This window comes from Phragmites australis, chromosome 4 (assembly GCF_958298935.1).
Source record: "Phragmites australis chromosome 4, lpPhrAust1.1, whole genome shotgun sequence".
Classification (NCBI taxonomy): domain Eukaryota; kingdom Viridiplantae; phylum Streptophyta; class Magnoliopsida; order Poales; family Poaceae; genus Phragmites; species Phragmites australis.
This window is the reverse complement of record NC_084924.1, coordinates 3,679,257-3,699,523: the sequence shown is the minus strand read 5'-3', so window position 1 is coordinate 3,699,523 and position 20,267 is coordinate 3,679,257. Positions and strand designations below refer to the sequence as shown.

At 43.3% G+C, this 20,267-nt stretch overlaps 1 protein-coding gene across 1 annotated transcript; it reads right to left on the bottom strand.

Annotated features, from left to right (window-relative positions):
* Positions 1-100: 100 nt before the first annotated feature.
* Positions 101-2,200, bottom strand: LOC133915282 (glucan endo-1,3-beta-glucosidase 8-like). The gene is made up of 2 exons (XM_062358387.1): positions 1,542-2,200; positions 101-1,433 (listed from the first exon to the last, which is right to left on the bottom strand). Exons 1-2 carry the CDS (start codon positions 1,895-1,897, stop codon positions 311-313), a joined length of 1,479 nt encoding a protein of 492 aa, XP_062214371.1. The 5' UTR covers positions 1,898-2,200; the 3' UTR covers positions 101-310.
* Between the last annotated feature and the right edge of the window lie 18,067 nt (positions 2,201-20,267).

The window sequence follows — 20,267 nt, the reverse complement described above, 5'->3', positions numbered from 1 at the left end:
GTCACTCATCCAACATTCCAACTGCAATCATTTGGATGATTGGATCAGCACTTGAGCAGTGTCGTTGAATGTGATTGGATATATCATCCATATCAGTAAGTACATCTCCTGAAGTATACATGTATCTCCAGTACAAGACTACTAATTATTTCACCAAAAAAAAAATGCAACAATTGAACCGGGTGTAATCTCTCTGTCCATCTCACGTTCCCGATGTGAGCTTAGTAACAATACGTTTTGGGCTTGTGAGAAAAAACCGAACCGATTTATCTGCCAATCCAAAGGGATTTGGTCTAAATTCCCTGTCTATCTAAAGCAGTAAGAATAAATGGGCCAAAACCAACACTGCCGTGGCAACGGCGCCGAACGATCCGGCACGCCGCCGGTGACCCGCCGAGGTGGTGGCGATCTGTATCGTGAAGTTGCACGCGGCGGTGGATGGGTCCGTCTGCGTCGGCACGGCGAGGCCCTGGAAGTCGCAGGCCTCGTCCTTCTGGTTCTGCACCTGGAAGAAGGCGTTGAACGCGTAGGACGCGTTGCCGTTGCTGTCCATGCCGCCGCACGTCGAGCCGTACCCCAGCGCGGTGCAGTCGGCGAAGGTGCACGCGTAGTTGATGTTGTCGGCGAGCTTGTCCATGTTCTGGGAGTTGGTGTTGATCACGCACCACGTCCTGGGCAGGTACTCCACGCCCTGCGCCGGCACGAGCATCGCGTTCTGGCCCTGTCCCGTGAGGTCCATCGGGTACTTGGGCTGCCCGTCGTACCGGAGGATGCCCCAGTGCCGCTCGAAGTTGCCGGGGGCGACGCTCTTGATGTCCTCGTCGAGGAGGCCGAACAGGTACACCTCGATGTACTGGTTCGGCCGGACAGGCGTGCCGGTGTTGGCCGCCAGCCGCTTGAGCAGGCCGTTGTAGAAGCGCTGCGCGTAGGCGTTGGTGGCGTGCTTGTCGCCGTCGGTGGGCCAGCCGACCTCGCCGACGATGATGGGCAGGTCGCCGTGCCCGACAGCCTTGAGCGCCGCCACCAGGGTGTCGAAGTTGGCGTCGAACACGTTGGTGTACGAGATGCCGTTGTCGACCACGGGCGTCGCGCCGCCGTCGAAGAAGGCGAAGTTCACCGGGAAGTCGTCGTTCAGGAACAGGCTGATGAACGGGTAGATGTTCACGGTGAAGGGGGCGCTGTTGTTGCTCAGGAACTGCGCCATCTGCGTCATCAGGTCGGCAACGTCGGCGCGCCACCGGCCCGCCGACGGCACCGGGTTGTTCGCCGGGGAAAAGTACACGTCGGCGTTGAGCGGGACGGTGGCCTTGATGGTGTCGCCGAGGCCGGCCTCGTTCAGCGCGTTCTGGATGTTCTGCAGAGCTGGGAAGGTGACCTTGTCGAACGTGCCGTTGTAGGACGCCAAGAACGGCTCGTTGCCCACGGCCACGTACCTGCAACAACAAGCTAGCTTATATTAGCCACCCGCCCCAGTCACGACACGCCGCCGCGGCGCCATGAATGAGCCACGAATCAGCAGAAGAAGTTTTTTTTAATCTCACTTGATGGTGACGCCGCCGTCGAAGTGGTAGCGGGAGACGTTGCGATTGACCCACTCCTTGGCGGTGTCGTAGTCCGTCATCCTGTCGAGCATGACGTTGGGGATGGCGACCATGACCTCGATGCCCGTGCCGGCGAGCGCGCTCAGCGTATCCTGGTCGGCGTCGAACAGCTTCACCTTCTTGATGCCGTTGTCCTTGAGCAGCTGCGCCACGATCTTGGGCGACAATGGGTGCGAGGCCTGCGTGCCCCAGTTCATCCCCAGCGCCTCCACAGTCGCGACGCCAGACCACGACGACACGGCGGCCATTGCCACCAGCAAGACGAGCCACGGCCGAAGCGCGGCAAGATTCGCCATCTGGTTTCTCCCCCTGCGCTGATCAGAGAGGCGGTGACAGAGACGGATCGAAAGAAGCGTCGAAACTTTTCGTGGAGACGATACACGGGAACAGAGAAGATCCAAAGCGGAGATCAGAGAGCCAGAAAGAACTCCAAGACCGCTACGAATCGAGTGGGAGCTATTTGTTGGATCCGAGACGCGGGATTACGCCGATGTGGCAACAGCGCTGATGGAAGGATGGCTCGTGGATAGCAGCGTATCGCGAAGCAGAGGCGGAGCTGGAGGGAGGAGTGGTGGTAGTGGGGGGCGGTGCGGCCGGTTTGGTAGTCTCGGCGCGCTAGCGTTTCTGTGCGGGGAGGACGACGTGGCACGCGGTTCCGTTGACTTCTGGAGCCACGTGTCGGCGGACGCGTAGGAATTTAATCTAAGAAGAAGAAAGAAAGAAAGAAAGGAAAGAGTAGCGTGTATGCTGAAATGTTATAGATGAAATGATGTTAAAACTTCTTGTTCATAGTTTTGTGATCTGACTGATACTTTGCGAACAGTTTCAGGAAAAAAAAATGGGTTCTATAAAACCAGCCTAAAAGATTAAAAAAAATGTTAAAACTTCTTGTTCATAGTTTTGTGATCTGACTGATACTTTGCGAAAAGTTTCAGGAAAAAAAAAAGATGGGTTCTATAAAACCAGCCTAAAAGATTAAAAAAAATAAGAGAGGAGACAAGCGCATCAGGCAGCGGGCGGATTCCTTGGAGGCCAGAGGCTCCGGTCGATTCGTCCGTTGCATTTAGCCCAATTACCAAAACGCCCTCTGGTTCAAAATCGCCAACGCGTACGGACAATAACGCTGCACATGTCCTCCACACTGCCGCATCGTGTCATGCCCCCGCTAGGAGCAGAGCAGACGCGACAAGCCAGTATCCATCAACGATTCAATGGATTTTTTATGTATATATTTTTTAATATTCATAAAATTAGTATCATTTTTAAACAAATTATAACAATAGACTCCCGTTGACTGTTCATTGAACGGGAACAAGATCTCGTCCCATAAATATGCGACACCGTATGAAGCCCAGTAACCAAAAATTAAAAAAATATAATGGAATACCACATGTTGTCCATTCAACAAGTGAGACCTTACAGTCGTCTGGTGAAAGGATGAGACATTGATCTCGTCCAGTGAACGGGCGATAACAAGGTGTCATCTGTGATATCTTGTTGTGGCCGAATCTATTTTATTTGTGGCAAAATTTTATTTTATTTGCGGCAGAATAACTGTTTGTGCGCTGTAATTTTTTGTCGATTCATCCAGTGTCATTTGATGCTTGTATGATATTTTCGATACTCGAATTTGACGTAAATGGAAAGTTAAACACGTCGATTTTAATGGGAACTGCGACATACACGGACGGTTACATATACGAGACATGATTATTATAACCAAACTAGTACCGTATCTAAACATAACAAGTCTTAGAGAATGTAAACATCAGGATTACAATATCTAGTCTACTAAGTGCAACGTGGGTACTTTCACTTCCTCGTCGCTTCTTGTCCTACCTCACGCACCCGATATGTCCTCTCGCACTTCCTCTTCCTCTCCGCTTCATGGGTCACCGTCATCATGCGGTTATGATCATCCCTCATCTTCTGCTACTCCTTCTGAATGTGCTTGCATGTAGCCTCCCTTCTCTTGTCAGTTTCCCTCTCATGGTAACGTCTTCAAGTAACGCAGAGCTGAGTGTGAAAGAGGAACACATTAGCTTCCGACTTCTCAGTATTCAGTCACTGTAAAAAGTCATATAGTGGTGGCGACGAATGCAATAAATATCAAAATGTTAAGTGGTAAATCTTAGTTGTTTTGGAGTAGTTTGGACAGAAGTTATTACCTGACGACGAGAGACAACATTAGTGCTTCCCTATGGTGAATCATACTCGTAGTTGTGGCACATGAAAAACCTCCTTCTGTAGGTGTAGGAGAACTCTGGAGACTTCATGACCTTACAAAGGCCTCCACACCAGCACTAGGGCACATCGACCCCATCAGGTGTAGTATCCGGCAAATCTTTCTTGGGTGAAATGATTGGATGTCATTTTTGTCGGAATTGTAGGGGTTAAGGCTATTGGTTTGATTTTACATGTGGCTAGAAGATTATCTATTTATACAGTGGATTCGTGCTGGTGTATGTACTAAGTCCATGTAAATTGGCCCTGAGAAAGCAGTTGATTTTGCAGTAAGATGTGGTCATATCAACTGAAAATGCTAGGTCTAAAAAGGCTACTTCTGAATAGGCTAAGCCTGAAAAAAGTTGATTTGAAAATGCTATTAATGAGAAGGCTAATTCTGAAAAAGCTATGTCTAAAAATAGAGTACGTGATCCTAATACAAAGAAGCATCACTTCAGGACATACTTACCAGGTTGGGACAATAATTGATACTTATCAATGTTGTAATACATCCCCAGATTTCTTCGAACAGTGGTCCGCGACAAGTGTGGAATATTATCATATGATGTTTTGTAGGTTCCAAATCTCATCTTAATTGCCTTCCTCTTCACTCTGTATGTCTTGTTGTATATGACAGTATACTTGTACTTCTCCCTAATTTATCTGATTATGAACTCTGATTCATTGTTCACAATCTGGGCATACATCACATTTGCGACAAAGACTAATGTGATGTCATGTGGCTGGGTTCAAGTTTGTCCATCGTGCAAGTATGGTCCACCACAATCGACGCCTTCCAATACTTAGTCAACTTCTGCTTAAAACCGTGCACCCACCATGAGCAATTCTTCTTTATGCACTAGACATCATATTCTTTCTTATTTGACTTGACAACATAAAACTACCATCGAAGTGATATCTCTTGTTGAGTCACAATATCCTTCATGGTCTGACTAGCAGGATATCTAGCACACTCGTTCACCTCCTTCTGCGTATACTACCTGGGCACATGATTACCCTCGTTCACCACAAGGTTGTCACTATGACAAAAATAATTTAGTCGGATGCCCCTGTACAAACGGTTACTATGGATCCATATGTGATATCGATGAGATGCGACCAGAAGTGGTGGGACATTTTTAGCACAGACGGTTCCCATTTGGAACCATTTGTAATATTAATACAAAATACTCGTATTTTGAGCTGCATGTAATAAAATGAATATCACATACGACTCTAAACAAGAACCATTTGTAACATTAATACATATAGCCTGTATTTGGAGTCGTCTGTGACAAAATAAATTTCATAGACGATGCCAAATAGGACATGTCCGTAAAATTAGTGCAGACGGCTTAAAACACAAGCCATCTGAGAAAATAGCTGGGGGAGGTGGGACATTTCAGTATAGACGGCTCCAAATAGGAAGCCGTCTGAAATATTAGAACAACACATCATCCCTTACCTCTAGATCGAGGCAGAACAGTGTCGGTCGAATAGTGAAGAACAATGCGCAGCTTTTGGAGGAAGAGACCAACGATTTTCAAAAAAAATTGTTATATTTCAGTGAAAACTTCGAGATTTATTGGCATTTGTTACTCCAAAGTAAGCATTATGTTCTAATTTAGTTTAGATTTAGTTTTGAGAGTCAGCTAGATCTAGATTTGTTCCAAGATGATATAGTTTTGTTCTATTCATGAGATGATGTAGATATGTGTTCTAATTAGTCTTGAGAGGTCAACTATATCTATATTTAGACTCTGATTTTTTTATGATGATCTAGATTATATTAGTTGTTCTAGGTATGTATGAAGCTCAAAGTATAGATTAAAGTTTAATTATGTGTTACTATAAATGGCTAGCTTTAATATATTGTTCTAGATAAATATTGGATTTTTGGTATATAAAAATAAATTTATCAATAACTATATAGTATTTAACGATATATTTTAAATTAATGTTTGTCTTTATTTTTAGGTATTCATGTATATAATATAAAATGGTAATCATTAATTATTTTTGAATTAATTGCCATTTGTATGATTTATTCATGCATGCATGCATGGTAGGTCTATTTTTCGATGAAAAGATAGGTTGCTCTATTTTATTAGGTTGATTTGACATTTATTTACTTTGTACATTGTAGATAGATCATGGATGGATGTATGGTTCTCATATGAACCAATGGTATTTTGATGGTGTGATGACTTTTGTAACAACTGTCGAGGAGGATTGTTTGAAGAAGGGTGTTGAATTTATATATTGTCATTGTTGTGATTGTAGAAACGAAAGATCTTTTCTTAGACAGAATGTAGCCCTACAAATCTAAGCACACTTTATCAGGGATGTCGAGGGTTAATTCGTGATAATGATTCTGGGGTGTATCGATCGAGGGGCGCATGAACAACACTTGCGGGGTGCGTATGCTATGAACTCAAGAACACAGGAGTTATCCAAGTCCTGGTCTCTAGAAAGATAATAGCCATGTGTTCCATGTATTTGGTTATCAGTGTTTCAAAACTGGTTACACCTGAGTTTTCTTGGCTCCTCCCTCTCTTTATATACCATAGAGAGAGAGGGTGAATTTACAAGTGGACCAGTTTTGCTCTGATGATACTGACGAGCCCGTCCCATCTGTCAGACATCTTCATGCTCACCTCACCCCTCTACTGGCCTACCCTGTCCCCTCACTGGTCTTGCACGCACGCTTGCGAAGTGGCCTACCACGCCTCAAGCCCATCCTGTAGCATTTAACGCTACGAGACGGGGAATGGAACCTCTGTACTGACCATGACCTATCCGCCGAAGTGGTGTGCCTAGGGGAGGAAAGACACTTGAGTGGAAAATATTTAATGATAATAGACTAGTTTGGTGAGTATTTGCCCCGCGACCAGTGAAGGCTGGTCACAGAATTTTCTTATGTGGTAAGGATCCTGATCATGAAGGCACAGACTGGTCATGCGAGCACAGACTGGTTGCGCGGTGGGACCCCGGTTTGGGAAAATCTTCTACTAACTAGAATTAGCCGGTGTGGGTCCACAGAATAGGGGACCCCCTCTTCTATACACTAACAAGGGGCTTCAAACCGGACTACACGTGTTGGACCAAACATGGTGAAGAGCAGAATGTGTTACATGAAGATGATGGTATCATCACAGAACCCGAAGTCAACGTAAGAAGAGAAGATGATCAGGAATTTGGTGCAGATGATGATGATTGTGGTGGTGCAGACGACGATGATAGGTTGGATCAGATGTTGTACGATGCAGACGTAAACTTGAGTACTCAGAGATACTTTAACAAAATTCATGTGCTTGATTGAGGACTCGGAGAAACCGTTGTTCCCTGGATGGAAACCAGAATAGGCAAAGTTGTCATCCGTGCTTGAACTGCTTAAATTGAAAACAAGAGATAGCTGGTGAGACAGAGTTTCACGGTGCTATTAGAACTCCTGTCGGACATGTTTCCATATGGAAACGAGCTACCCAAAAGCACATAAGAAGCAAAGTAAATTCTTTGTCCATTGATGTGAGGAACCGTCCAAATAGTATTCTAATTGATCATCAGGAGGATCATTATTCATAATCACAACCTCGACGATTAACCAGAATACCATTCCGGTAGTCCCGGCACGTGTTTTGTGCCCAGGATCGGAACACATGCCTTCCAACTCAAATATCACAACACAGTTTAATAGAGAGCAAATAATTAAACTGGATTACCATTATTAAACAAGCAACTGCTTCCCCAATTTACAACAAAAGAGGAACAACAACAACTATGCAGCGGAAGAAAAACCTATACAACAAAAGAGTATGGAGCCGTATGCCCTTAGGCTCCATACCCAAAAGCGCCGGAGTTCGGAGTAGAAGGTGCTACTCCTGCCCGCCACCCTGATCGGCAGGCACAAAGTAGCCGAACACTGCCTCTCCTCGCCAACCTGCGAACCTGAAAGCAACTTAAGGGCAGCACCCTTAGTACGAAGGTACTAGCAAGGCTTACACAGTATGAGTATATATATTCTCGACTCCAAGGATCATGCATTTAAAGCTGTAGCAAGGATTAAGACATGTTTAAGTTCATTAAGCGGTAAGCAACCTAGACTATAGGTGTAAGCAACTGACTTAACCAACCACCGACTCAAACCCTGCCAACCAACTGATCAAAACAGATATATAACAACAAGTGTATAAAAGCAAACCATTCCCACCAAACCACCAACCACATACCGACCAAACCACCCCAATCCAACCATGCCACAACCCACATCGAAACTCTACGACCAAAATATAGTCGCTCGGTGGAGATAAGCGATAGCGATGCTCATGACCGAGAGCGCGGCAGCTCGAACTGATTATACACCCTGCAGGGGGATACTCCTGGACCCACACGACACAGGGACCATACGGCTTGTGCCACCCGCTAAGATGCGCACAAGGGGGTACCCGTGACAACCTTTCCCAACCAGGCCCAACCATGTGGATCAACCATAGCTCGGCGAGGCGGTATTAGAACTACTCCCCGAGCAAACTAATACCGCTAAAAGCCCGGACTCAAACCGGACTCACACCGTCTATGACGAGGCCCACATGACCACGTCTGCGAAGGTAATCGGCTCGCCTACCATTATATCAGCATGTGGTGAGTAAGGTATGTGCTAAAGCCGACTACACCGATGATCGGTGCTTAACCGGTGCAAGCGGTCTACGGTGTCCGGGTTCCCTCCCCGAACTGCCTGAGGACTCCTCGTGAGCAGATGACACCCCTAACACCGCCCACACCTCGTCTCAACTCACCACTCACCAAACCGACTCATCATCAACACAACCATAAGTGCGAACAAGTAATAAGTCCTAGGCTCGCGACAACGGTGGACGCCGTCGTCGACTTCTACCGGAAAGCTTAAGTACCACTAAGCATAGCGAACTAAAATTAGACCTCGATGACACCACTAGGCTCCTAGGAACAACACATGACATGTGACCGAAATGGGATAATGCATCGGCATAGGTTCTACCCAACTCAGTACCCGACACATGCAATGTATACATAAGCGTAGATAACATATTAAATTTTCAAGTAGACACGGTGCAATATGAACGATGCTTGCCTTGCTGCCCTGAATCAGAAAGGTGGGACGCCTCACGATCGCCCACGGCCTCCGGGATCGACGGATCGGCGTTCACTACAGAGAGCAACGCGTGCAATGTAATGAGCATGTATGAAATGCGATCATGTAAGAAAAACATGCTCCACAATACATGACAACATTATTCCAAGATCGTACTGTCCAAACCAGAATTTTCCAAGTGGTCTCAAAAAGTTTGGAGTTCCTACGAATTAACTACGAATTTTACAAGCTATCAGCTATCAGGAAAGCCTGATAAACCGTGCTCGGGGTGCCCGGGATGAACAGTACTCACGGGTATCCGGGGGTGCTCGGGGGTGAACAGTACCCGGGGGTGCTCGGGTGAACAGTACCCCGGGGGTCCTCGGGATCGATCGTGCTCGGGTGCTCGGGGTGAACAGTACAGGGGTGCTCGGGTGCTCGGGTGAACAGTACCCGGGGGTCGTCGGGTGAACAGTACTCGGGGGTGCTCGGGAGTGCTCGGGTGACTCCGCTCGTGCTCGGGTGAACAGTACCCTCGGGAGTGCTCGGTGAACAGTACCCGGGGTGCTCGGGAGTGCTCGGGGTGACTGCGCTCGGGGTGCTCGGGTGAACAGTACCCGGGGTGCTCGGGAGTGCTCGGGGTGACTGCGCTCGTGCTCGGGTGAACAGTACCCGGGGTCGTCGGATGAACAGTACCCGGCGCTACAGTAAAATCAGCCTCGTGCAGCTCCAGAACAGCAGCCATTACGAAGGGAAAAACTGGGCTAAACTAACCTGGGAGTCTCTCTAAATCAAAAGTAAAAATGCCTAGAAGGGTGTACAGGGTCTAGACTTTGCTCAACCGCCTAGCAACATGATTCCTAACTCAAATCCACATAAATCCTCATTTGTTCCCAGACTGCAGAACTTTAAGAACTTTGCAACCCTAGTTCCAGATTCAAGATCTATCCAACCAAAAATGAGCATACATGCCATGGGAGTCTAGCAGACTCACCTAAGGTCCTTTGCTGAGGTTGGTGACCGCCAGTTGAAGGAGGAAACGACGGAAAATGGCTTGGAGAAGAGAGGAAAAACTGCTGCTTCCTTGCTGCTCCCAAAGAACACCAAACAAGTTCAGAACCAGCTCGAATTCCTTCGGGGAAACTGAAAATGAATTGGATGGACGAGTAGTCCTTGAGCTGGTGGTCACGTGAGTACCACATACGTACCTTGATCTTGCTCCCAGAGGTAGGGATCCAAAAGGGGAAAAAGGGAGCCTAAGAGAGAGTGAGAGACAACCAACTCCAACTTGCTTCCTCAAAAAGCCTTATCTGGTGGAGTGGGTGAGGAGTACGTATGGGCAAGTTTGAGGGGAGAGAGAGCTGTTGCCCACTTATAGAGAGATATTTTCCACCCAAGTGGGCCCCATTTACCTAGAGGAAAGTCCAGACTTGCTTCCAGCTCCTTTATTTCTCTTAGTTTTTCCTTCTCCCACCTCATTGACTCAAAGTGAAGTGCTCCAGTGACCCAAACTGGAACATGAACCTGAAATTGCATGTTTTAGGATTAAAACACACAATTATGGCTTTCGGGACGTGACAATTGATGATGGATGTAGAAAGGATACATGCATGTCTGAATGTCTGTATCCTGTACCGTAAAGATCTATTAGACTTACATTCATGTCCAGTGTGCAAAGCATCTCGATACAAGCATAAGAGTCAATCAGATGACGGCGAGGTGAAGAAAGGAATTCCTGCTATGATAGTGTGGTACCTGCCTATAATTTAGTATCTTAAGCGTTTGTTCGCAAATTGAAAACAGGCCAATTATTGTGCTGGCACTTAGAGAGCCTCAAGTAAGATGGAAAGCTAAGACACCCTACTAATTCTGCCCAGTAGAGAAACATCGACACGATCTTCGATGACTTTGGTACAAAATAGAGGAATATAAGGTTTGCTTTGAGCACGGACAGGATGAATCCTTTTGAGAACATGAGCATCATGCACAACACTTAGCTAGTTGTTCTTAATATTTACAACCTACCTCCTTGGCTGTGTATGAAGTGAAAGTACTTGTGATTTCGCTGCTTATCCAAGGCCCGAAACAACCTAAGAATGATATTGTCGGAGTTGAGAATGTCGTGGAAGAAGAAGAGTATAATCAATTTGATGAGTACCCTCTTATAAATGGTATCGCCCTTAGCGAAGAACAACTTCCGACCGGGGCCACTTGCTATCTATGCGTCGATCATCAAGAAGGGCTGATTGTTAAAGTTGTATGATGTTACTCGCTTGTTATGTAACTATGTATTGCAATGTAATACATTAAAATGAATCAGTTATGAATTTACTTAAAAATTTGATCTCATTATTTTAGAGTTTGTATGAATCAATTTAGGGCTACATTAATAACATAAATGAGATATACACCATTTGATAGTACATATTAAACCATAAATTTCCATCAAAATTTCAACTCATTTGGAGTTTGTATGAATTATTTATGAATTTTGAAATTTTAATAATTTGTATGGAAATTCAATAGTACAGACGGGTTATTACTTTCAACCGTCTGTAATAATATTAGTACATATAGCTATGTATAACAAGTCGTTTGTGCAAATAACATTAGTGCGGACAGCTTGTTGCATATAGTCGTCTGTAATAATATTAGTACAGATTGCTCGTTAAATATAGTCGTTTGTACTAATATTATTACAGACGACTCAAAATTATGACTCGTATGTAGTAAGGTGGGCATAAATACTGTTTTGTCCAACCCACGTCGCAACCAAGTTCTTTCCTAAACCCTAGCCGCCTCCTCTCTCCCTGACGACCTCCCGGGCAACCACGCTCTTTCCCGACCTCGGATACCGCCGCCCCGACACTGTCCACCATCGCCCCAACCTTGGATCCCTATGACCCGACGCCGCCCACTGTTGCCCCGACCGTGGATCCCGCTGCTTCGATGCCATCCACCGTCGCCCTGACCTTGGATCCCATGGTGAGTAGCCATCCCCCTCCCAGCTGAGCCATCATAGCCGGTGCTATGGCCGAGCTGTGGTCCTCTCCTCTCTTTGTGACTGGCCATCGTGCCACCATTCAAAATATTTGTATCTTTTTATGTGGAAACAGATTTTACCACGAAAATAGAAAACACAAATGTAAATAGTTGTTGTGTGCAGATGAACAAATTATTTCTAGATTTGCTACTTACTAAATATATTGTGGATTTGGCTTTCAAGTAACAAAGTCAATGATATTGTGTTTATGCATTGATGTTGTGCTTGTCATTGTAGTTGTGCAGCTGTGATTTGCTGTACCCTTGCACCATTGTTCACCACTTGAAAAGAAAAACATAACATTAGTTGCAGACGAAACATAGAATGCTAATAATATTGGGGGAACTAATTACAGTGCAGCCATGTATACTTTTGAAAGAAGAATAAATAATATTGTATTCATTTGCTTGATAGAGGAGCCCCAAGATTCGAAAAAGTCTAGCAAATGCACAAATCTTGGAAGCTGGTATGTTGTATGCATAAATGCGTAATTGGGGATATAGTAATCCCTGGCAATGATTCTGGGGTATATTGGTCGAGCACGTGAACAACGTTTAAGGGGTGCATATACTATGAACTCAAGAACAGAGGGGTTATCTAGTTTCAGGTCTCTAGAAGGACAATAGTCCTACGTCCTGTGTATTTGGTTATCAGTGTTTTGGAACTGGTTACACCTGAGTTTTCTCGACTCCTCCCTCTCTTTATATACAAGAGTGAGAGGGTGAACATAAAAGTGGACCCCTTTTGCTCTGATGGTACCGATGAGTTCGTCCCATCCGTCAGACATCTCCATGCTCACCTCACCCCGGTCAGTCGGCCTGCCCTGTCCCTTCACCGGTCTTGTACACGCGCCTACGAAGGGGCCTACCACACATGCGAGCCTGTCCCGTAGCATTTAATGCTACGGGATAGGGCATGACACCTCTGTACTGACCACGACCTGTCCACCAGGGTGGAGTGCCTAGGCAAGGAAAGACACTTGAGTGGAAAGTATTTAATGAGAATATACTAGATTGGTGAGTACCTGCCCCGCGGCCAGCAAAGGCTGATCGTGAGATTTCCTTATGTGGTAAGGATCCTGGTCGCGAAGGCACAGAGTGATTGCGCGATGGGACCTCGGTCCGAAAAAAATTTCCGTCAACTGGAATTGGCCAGTGTGGGCCCATGGAACAAGAGATCTTTTTATTCTATACATCGACAGTATGCCTGTAGTACGTATAGCTCAGGTTCATGTGTCAATTTGTTATCTACCCTTCCCCATTAAAGTTTAGATTTGGTTATGAAGATCAAGCAAAGAGGGAAAGGCTATGAACTCTGAGCTACACTATGACTTCATGAATATCTTTTAGAAGTTTGAAAGTTTGTGCTACTTTGATTGCCTTGTATAAGTGTTTAAGTTCTCTTGGAAATGATTATAAAAAATTTAAGTTTGGACTTATAAGTTTGACAGGGTAAGCACTTGACATGCTCATAAGCTCACGCTTTAGAAATATATCTTAGTAATCTTTTGTTTCTGTTCATAAGCTTATGTTCCAAGATGACAATTTGTTTCTGCTGAATTTTTGTCCTCTTCATTGTATTCATACTTCCTCCTATATTGCCTCATTACTAGTGATCCATCCTTATCTCTTGGTTCTTAATTATACTGCCTCATTACTAGTTTTTTTTTCAGGTGGTAGCTATAATAGTGTTATTCTTGCTTTGTATAGCGTTCTACGCCTTCTTCTCACCATTTCTTAGGAAGGACTTGTATCAATACATCGCTATGGGTGTTTATAGTTTTTTTTTCTGGTACAATACTTTACTGTTTCCTGCATATAGTCAGAAATCTAAAATGCTTGAAATCTGAACCAAATCTAAAATATGCTTCTTAGTCTTGAAATCTGAAATCTGAAATATCTGAAAAACGAAAAAGTAGAATGCCTTGGGGTCCCCATGTTTCAACTTCTGGTTTTGACCAGAATTTATGCCCAAAATCTGGATCATTATAGTAGTGAAAGAGGAATCATGCACTTCATGTCACTAATAATAAAATAAACTACAATGACATAAATAAAACTGCAATGTCCAACGCAAAATTTAAAATTGTAAGTTTGCATGAATAGCATTTATACGTCTTCTCCTAATAAGCATATGGCTTTTACTATTTTGAAGATAGCATTTAGAGATGAACGTGAACCGTCTCGTACCTCTTCTCCTCAATAAGAAGAGGTCACAGCTCAACCATATGAGGACGCTACTTCTCAGGAGCAAACATAAGAAAATCAGCCACAAAAGCAAAAGCGAAGTGGCCGAGGCAAAAACCAAATACCCACGGGTCACGACACCATAACTCACATCAATGAGGAAGATGTGCCAACACAACCTCAGCAAGCTCAGGCAGCATTCCTTAGAGCATATGCCTCACTTGAAAGGATAAGTGTGAGGATAACCTACCCAAACAAGAAGATCGTGTTACAGAGCGACAAAAACTTCTTGTGGAAAACAATTAAAGCCCAATTTTACTTCCCTGAAGGATGCACCTTAGAGGCCGTGGGAAGACAGAGCCAAGAGGGGCAAGACGTAGAAGACCTTCAAGAGCGAGTTGTATAATACATGTGTCAAGCAGGATCTTGTCCCCATTAATATTATTTATGGGTACTTAGCGGATCAATGGACAAAGTTTGTGGCGAGGTGCCAGTCTGAGTAGTTTCAACAGCAGAGTCAGGCTAACAAGGCACGCCAGTCACGCAACGCGTACCCCCACAAGCTCGGCACCGGTGGGTACGCGCGCAAAGAGTTGGACTAGGATAAGGAGGATGAGCAGGCAGCTTGGGAGAACTGCTCCACATTATTTTTCCAGATCCCAGAGAGGCAGGCCTGGAACTGGTTCTGAGGAAGGGCCGTATGCTCGTTCGATGGTTTCATCGTCTTTAGGAAGCTAGAAATCGAGCAAGTGGCTCAAAGGATCCCGCAACTTTAAGAAGAATCTACTCAAAGATCATTCTAGTCATCTCGGGAAAAGACATACTAACATTGGCTCTGGGAAAAAACGAGCACCCGGGTCACACGCGTGGCATAGGTGTTTCCATGGAAGTTGGGATTCTCTGACGATGCCGATTCATATTGGAGTCGAAGGCGAAACAAAGCTGAGCGCAAAGCAGCCGAGCGTGAATGACTGAGAATGGATATTGTCGCTAAGGTCGAAGCAAGGATGAAAGAAAAGATGGATATGTTTGAAGAAATGATGGAACAGCGGGTTGAGGAGCGAGTACGGGCTATGAGGCAGCAGGATGTAGCCACGACACTCGAATCTCCACCGGCTCGACATCGAAGTAGCTGTGCATCTGCACCAGATAACGATCTAGATAACATGCTTGATCAACATGACTTCTCTATCGGCGAATTTTAAGGTGACCCCTCCCCCCTAGTCGACGACATTCCAAAAGAGGTCCCTATCGAGAGATACTCCGTCGACGACATAGAGGCGACCACCAAGTGCAAGCTCGTATTGTCCACCACTGTTGGCTTTGATAACATCATTGAGGTTAGTACAGGCTTGGTGTTCCCCTGTGGTGGAGAACAGACTATTCACAGAGTCCCGCTATAACCTGGTTACGCTAGGGTGTCAGTGGACATGGTATATAGGAATTGCGCGTCCCTCCCACCTCCTATTACCAAAGAGGACGACGTCAAGACACTTGGGGAGGTCGTCCACTCCTTCATCCAGTGGTTGAAGGAGTTCATAACACTAGTTATCCCTCCATCGCCTTCACAGCCTCGACGGTCGCCGTCTCCAGTACGCAACGACAACGACTTATCTTTTCATCATGCTCCACTAAAGGTCAATCTCTTTCTACACCACATGAACAACAACAATTGTCTAGCAAATCTGGCCAACAGTCCGCCAAAACGGCACCTCCTGAAAAGCGCAGAGCCAATAAACAGGTGGACAAGAGCAAGAAGGTAGAAGAAGAACCTCTGTCAAACACCTGTGTGGCAGGCCAGCTGTTACTGAGCAAGAAAGCGTTAAAGTAATTGGGCTAGACAAGTATGATTCTACACGAACTATACATGAAGAGGATCCATGAGGAGAAACATCTCTTCTCCTCATAGTTTTAGCTCCAAGTACCAGTGGTAATATTTCCTGAAACCAGCTGTAACTTTCCTCGTGACCTTTGAGGATTTATTCCTCCTCTACCATTGTGACATGCTGGATGTCAACCTAATAAGATATTGGACACTGTAAATGTTATTAATCGTGGTCTATGCTTAATGAACCTCCCAACTCATTAATACGCTCATTCATCTACATTACTCTTATGTGTAGACATATGATTCAAGAAGCTAAGAGAGAGTCTAAGAATTGGATTCCTTGACCCATAGGTCGTATGTGGGTCAACTATCACTTGGTCTCTGAGAGAGGTCAAGACATATGTCGCGGAGGCCATGTTCACTCTATGTGGAACGAAGGACCTTATTCTTCTACAGTACAACTACAAAGACCATTGGATGCTACTTTGTATCTATACACACAATCAACACTGCTTATACTTGGAGCCTAGGAACTACGACATAGAAAGATATTTAGATCTAACAAACTTGCTGACAAGGGCATTCGCGAAGTATGTTTCGATCGACGGCATTGTACAGAGAGATAAAAACTCGACGAGCCACCAATATAAGTTCCCGATAATAATTCCTCTATCGCACATCAATTTACCGATATAATATGCATTCCATAGAACTAAATTTATCATACATAAATTTCTGCAGTGTCACAAGTAGCCGCAAGGTAACAACCTCTGTGGGTACTATGTTGCTTAGTATATGATGCAAATCGTTGGCTCTAGTCCACCAGTATATCCGTCGCTTGGTGTAATTATTGTATATTAAAATGTAACTTTCATCGTTGTGCCTAACTATTTAATTTTCTTCTACAAACATATAAATTTCTTATAAATACTCTCGAGAAGGACAATCACATGTATGTTAAAAAATGACTTATCTATTTCATACATGCGGAGATCATAAAGGAGAGAGACAAATTTCATGATCGCAACAACTTTAGGAGCCAAGGTTTGTAATCTCAACAGAAGTTGGTCAGTTCAATATATTGAAAATACTTGTATCTTGTAGCCTATTAATGTATTATAACTTTATGGCTAATGATATAGAAAATGAAGCAAATGAACTCATTACTTCCCTCTAATTCAGTGTGCTAAAGCTAATTTGTTGGTTTATATATTGTCAGGCATGAGGTTGACTCAAGAATGAAGAGTGCTTTGTAAATGTTGTGAGGCTTTGTAATATTGACATTTTACTTCTATTTATGTGTATGACTTTGTATGATATGTGTGACTTTATGTCATTGAATAAAGATGTTCAATCTACTGTGTGTATGATCTACTATTTGTATCGATCTGAATGCAAATGATAAATCTATTGTTGTTTGAATGCAAATGATCTCATGTGTATGACAATTTACTATTGTGTGTATGATCATGTCAGTGTACATTCAGTAATATATTAATTCAATACTATATATATGAATGTACAGACGGTTCTAGAGCTACAACCGTCTGTATAAATGCACAACAGATGACTCATATTCCTAGTTCATGGACGGCTCGCAACTGGAGTTGTATGTAATATCCTATAGTACAGACAGTTCATTATTAGAGCCGTCTGTAATGTTACTATATCACAGATTGCTCGAACCTTCGAGTCGTCTGTGCTATTCCATAGTACAGACGACTTGTTATTGGAGCTGTATATATAAATCTTCTATATAGATGGTTCAAAATTGGTATGTACAAATCTGATTTGTACATGCTGTTTTTCACATGTGTTTCAAAAAAGCGTCCCGCCTGGGGTTTCTGAACCGTCTGTATAAATAATTTCTCCAGTAGTGTACAAATGATTTATCCAATAGTGTACAAATGATTTCTCTAGTAGTGTGTTAAATTTGGTATTGTTCCAGTCTGTGGGAACATAAGCATCGTCGTCATCATCCGATATGTCATACTCACGATATTAGTCAACTTAAAGATCCTCCTGCTCCATCTATTTAATTAGAGAAGGAATTCGTTCATCCTCGTCTGCCTCACTGATCGGTTCAATCAGATAATCCGATAAATGTGCAGCATCTAGATCAACATCCTTATTACTCTCATCCTCATCATACTCTTTCTCATCATCATCCTTCTTCACGTACCCCACCTTGCATATCCCCAACTACTTCATTATTCTTCCATTACACAAGCAACATATGTGGTCAACCTCTTTGTAAAATATCATGCATGTACATCCTCCAGACTTGATCTTCCCTGAGCAGCACATCTCTTAGTATACACCATCTCTCATATGTTTAACCGTAATACTAATAGTCATCTCTTGAACATCGGGATCTATTTTGAAACACCATATTAACTAGACGTACAAGTATCTGACACTCTTCTGTGTAGGTCTAAAGTACCCTTGTCCATTGGCTCAAATATAGACAATACTACCCCTATCAGACAATATAATATTTCACTATCCCCATAAAAAAATTTAAATTGCCACTTATCCGATATACCCGACGACCATAGATAAAAAACTCTATTATTATTGCGACAGAACATAAAATTTTTTACGTAAAACTACATCTATAATAATGCAATATTTATTAAAAATATGGCCAAACAGTTAATCGATATTGCAACAAAATATCATCGGGTCGCTACATCAAACATCTCTAAATTCTACATCTACTGCCTCAATTATGCCTAAACTATGTCTACCTACATCTAATACCTAACATATGTCTAAATACTACATATACTTATTAAATATATGTACAAATATGATCTAATTGCTAAACTATGTCTAACTCTAATTCTAAACCTAGTTCTACATTCTAACCTACGTCTAGTAGCTATCCTACTGGGTTTGTAAAAAATTCCTGAATCTAACCTCTAACCTATATCAAAATGTAGTACTAGTGGCTATCCTACTAGGTTTGTAAAAAAACAGATAAAAACAATACCTCCTTCTGGCAAAGCCTCGCCTCAAATTTCTTCTCACCCCCTCCCCTCCACTCCTTCCCCTCTTCCCTCTCTCTCAGCTAGGTTGGAAACAAATGGCCGCTAATGTCGGCAGGGCCAACACAACCATTTTTTATATCCAAAAGATATCATCCGAATAGTGAGCGACACCTTTTAGGCGGGCTCGCTGGGTGTCGCTATGAGGAAGTTCTCGCCTATTTAGCGGGCGTGATTAAGGTCTCGAGATCAATGTCAAATCCCGCTGAACGGGCGAGACCCCACATCACCGTATTTATTATATTCTAACTGGCTGGGCTCACAAGGTGTCGTCCGTTCATAGGATGAGACCTTGCTCTCGCTCGATGAATGGACGATAATAGTCTATTATTGTAATTTTTTGAAACGGCTGTGTTGCCCTTTTATAGGACGAGACTTTGCTCTCGTAATGAACATAGGGCAATAGTCTATTATTACAGTTTTTTGAAATGATCATGTAATTTTGCGTATATATACATGTATATAAGAAGCATATTTGGTACTCCTGAGAGTATATACTCCCACATACGTATCTTATTATATAGAGAGTATCTCGTGATAAATGGTATGTACATGGAGCATGTGAGTATATAAGATCATCCAATTACTATCTATAGTTTTTTAGGTGGTTTGCATATATATTTTTTTAGTATATTACATTTCATGTACAAATACAAAAATATTATCAAAATTTATTGAAATTGATGGACTTTCTTTTCTATTTTTTCATGTAATTATTCACAGTGGAGTATTTTAAAATGAGTATATAAGTATACTTATAGTGATAAAGGAATATATATAGTTCATTTATATAATATATTATAGTAAAGAATACGTACTCTCAAAAATACTTATTTTCCTATATATATATATATCATAATAGGGAGTCGAACTTAGGTCCGTACTGTGGCAGGTACTTTTCTACACCTAGACCTAGTACCATGTTGAATGCAGTCTTTCGTTCTACTGCTAGAATGTACATTTATTTTGGTTGTTTCTTTGAGCCCGCGGCTGCAAGTCCCATTTGGATTCTTTCTCGTCGTATCACTATTTCTTTTTTTAATGAAAGGACCGTCAGAGCATTGCCATCTTTTTATAGGAAAAAAGAATTAATTTGATTTATAAGAGAATTCAAGTCTAAAAATCTTATAAATGTAGGGTTTAAATGAACCAGTAGACAATCCAAAACAACAATATAAGCTCAACTCAAAATAGAACGACGTCCACATCGAAAGTACAACCAG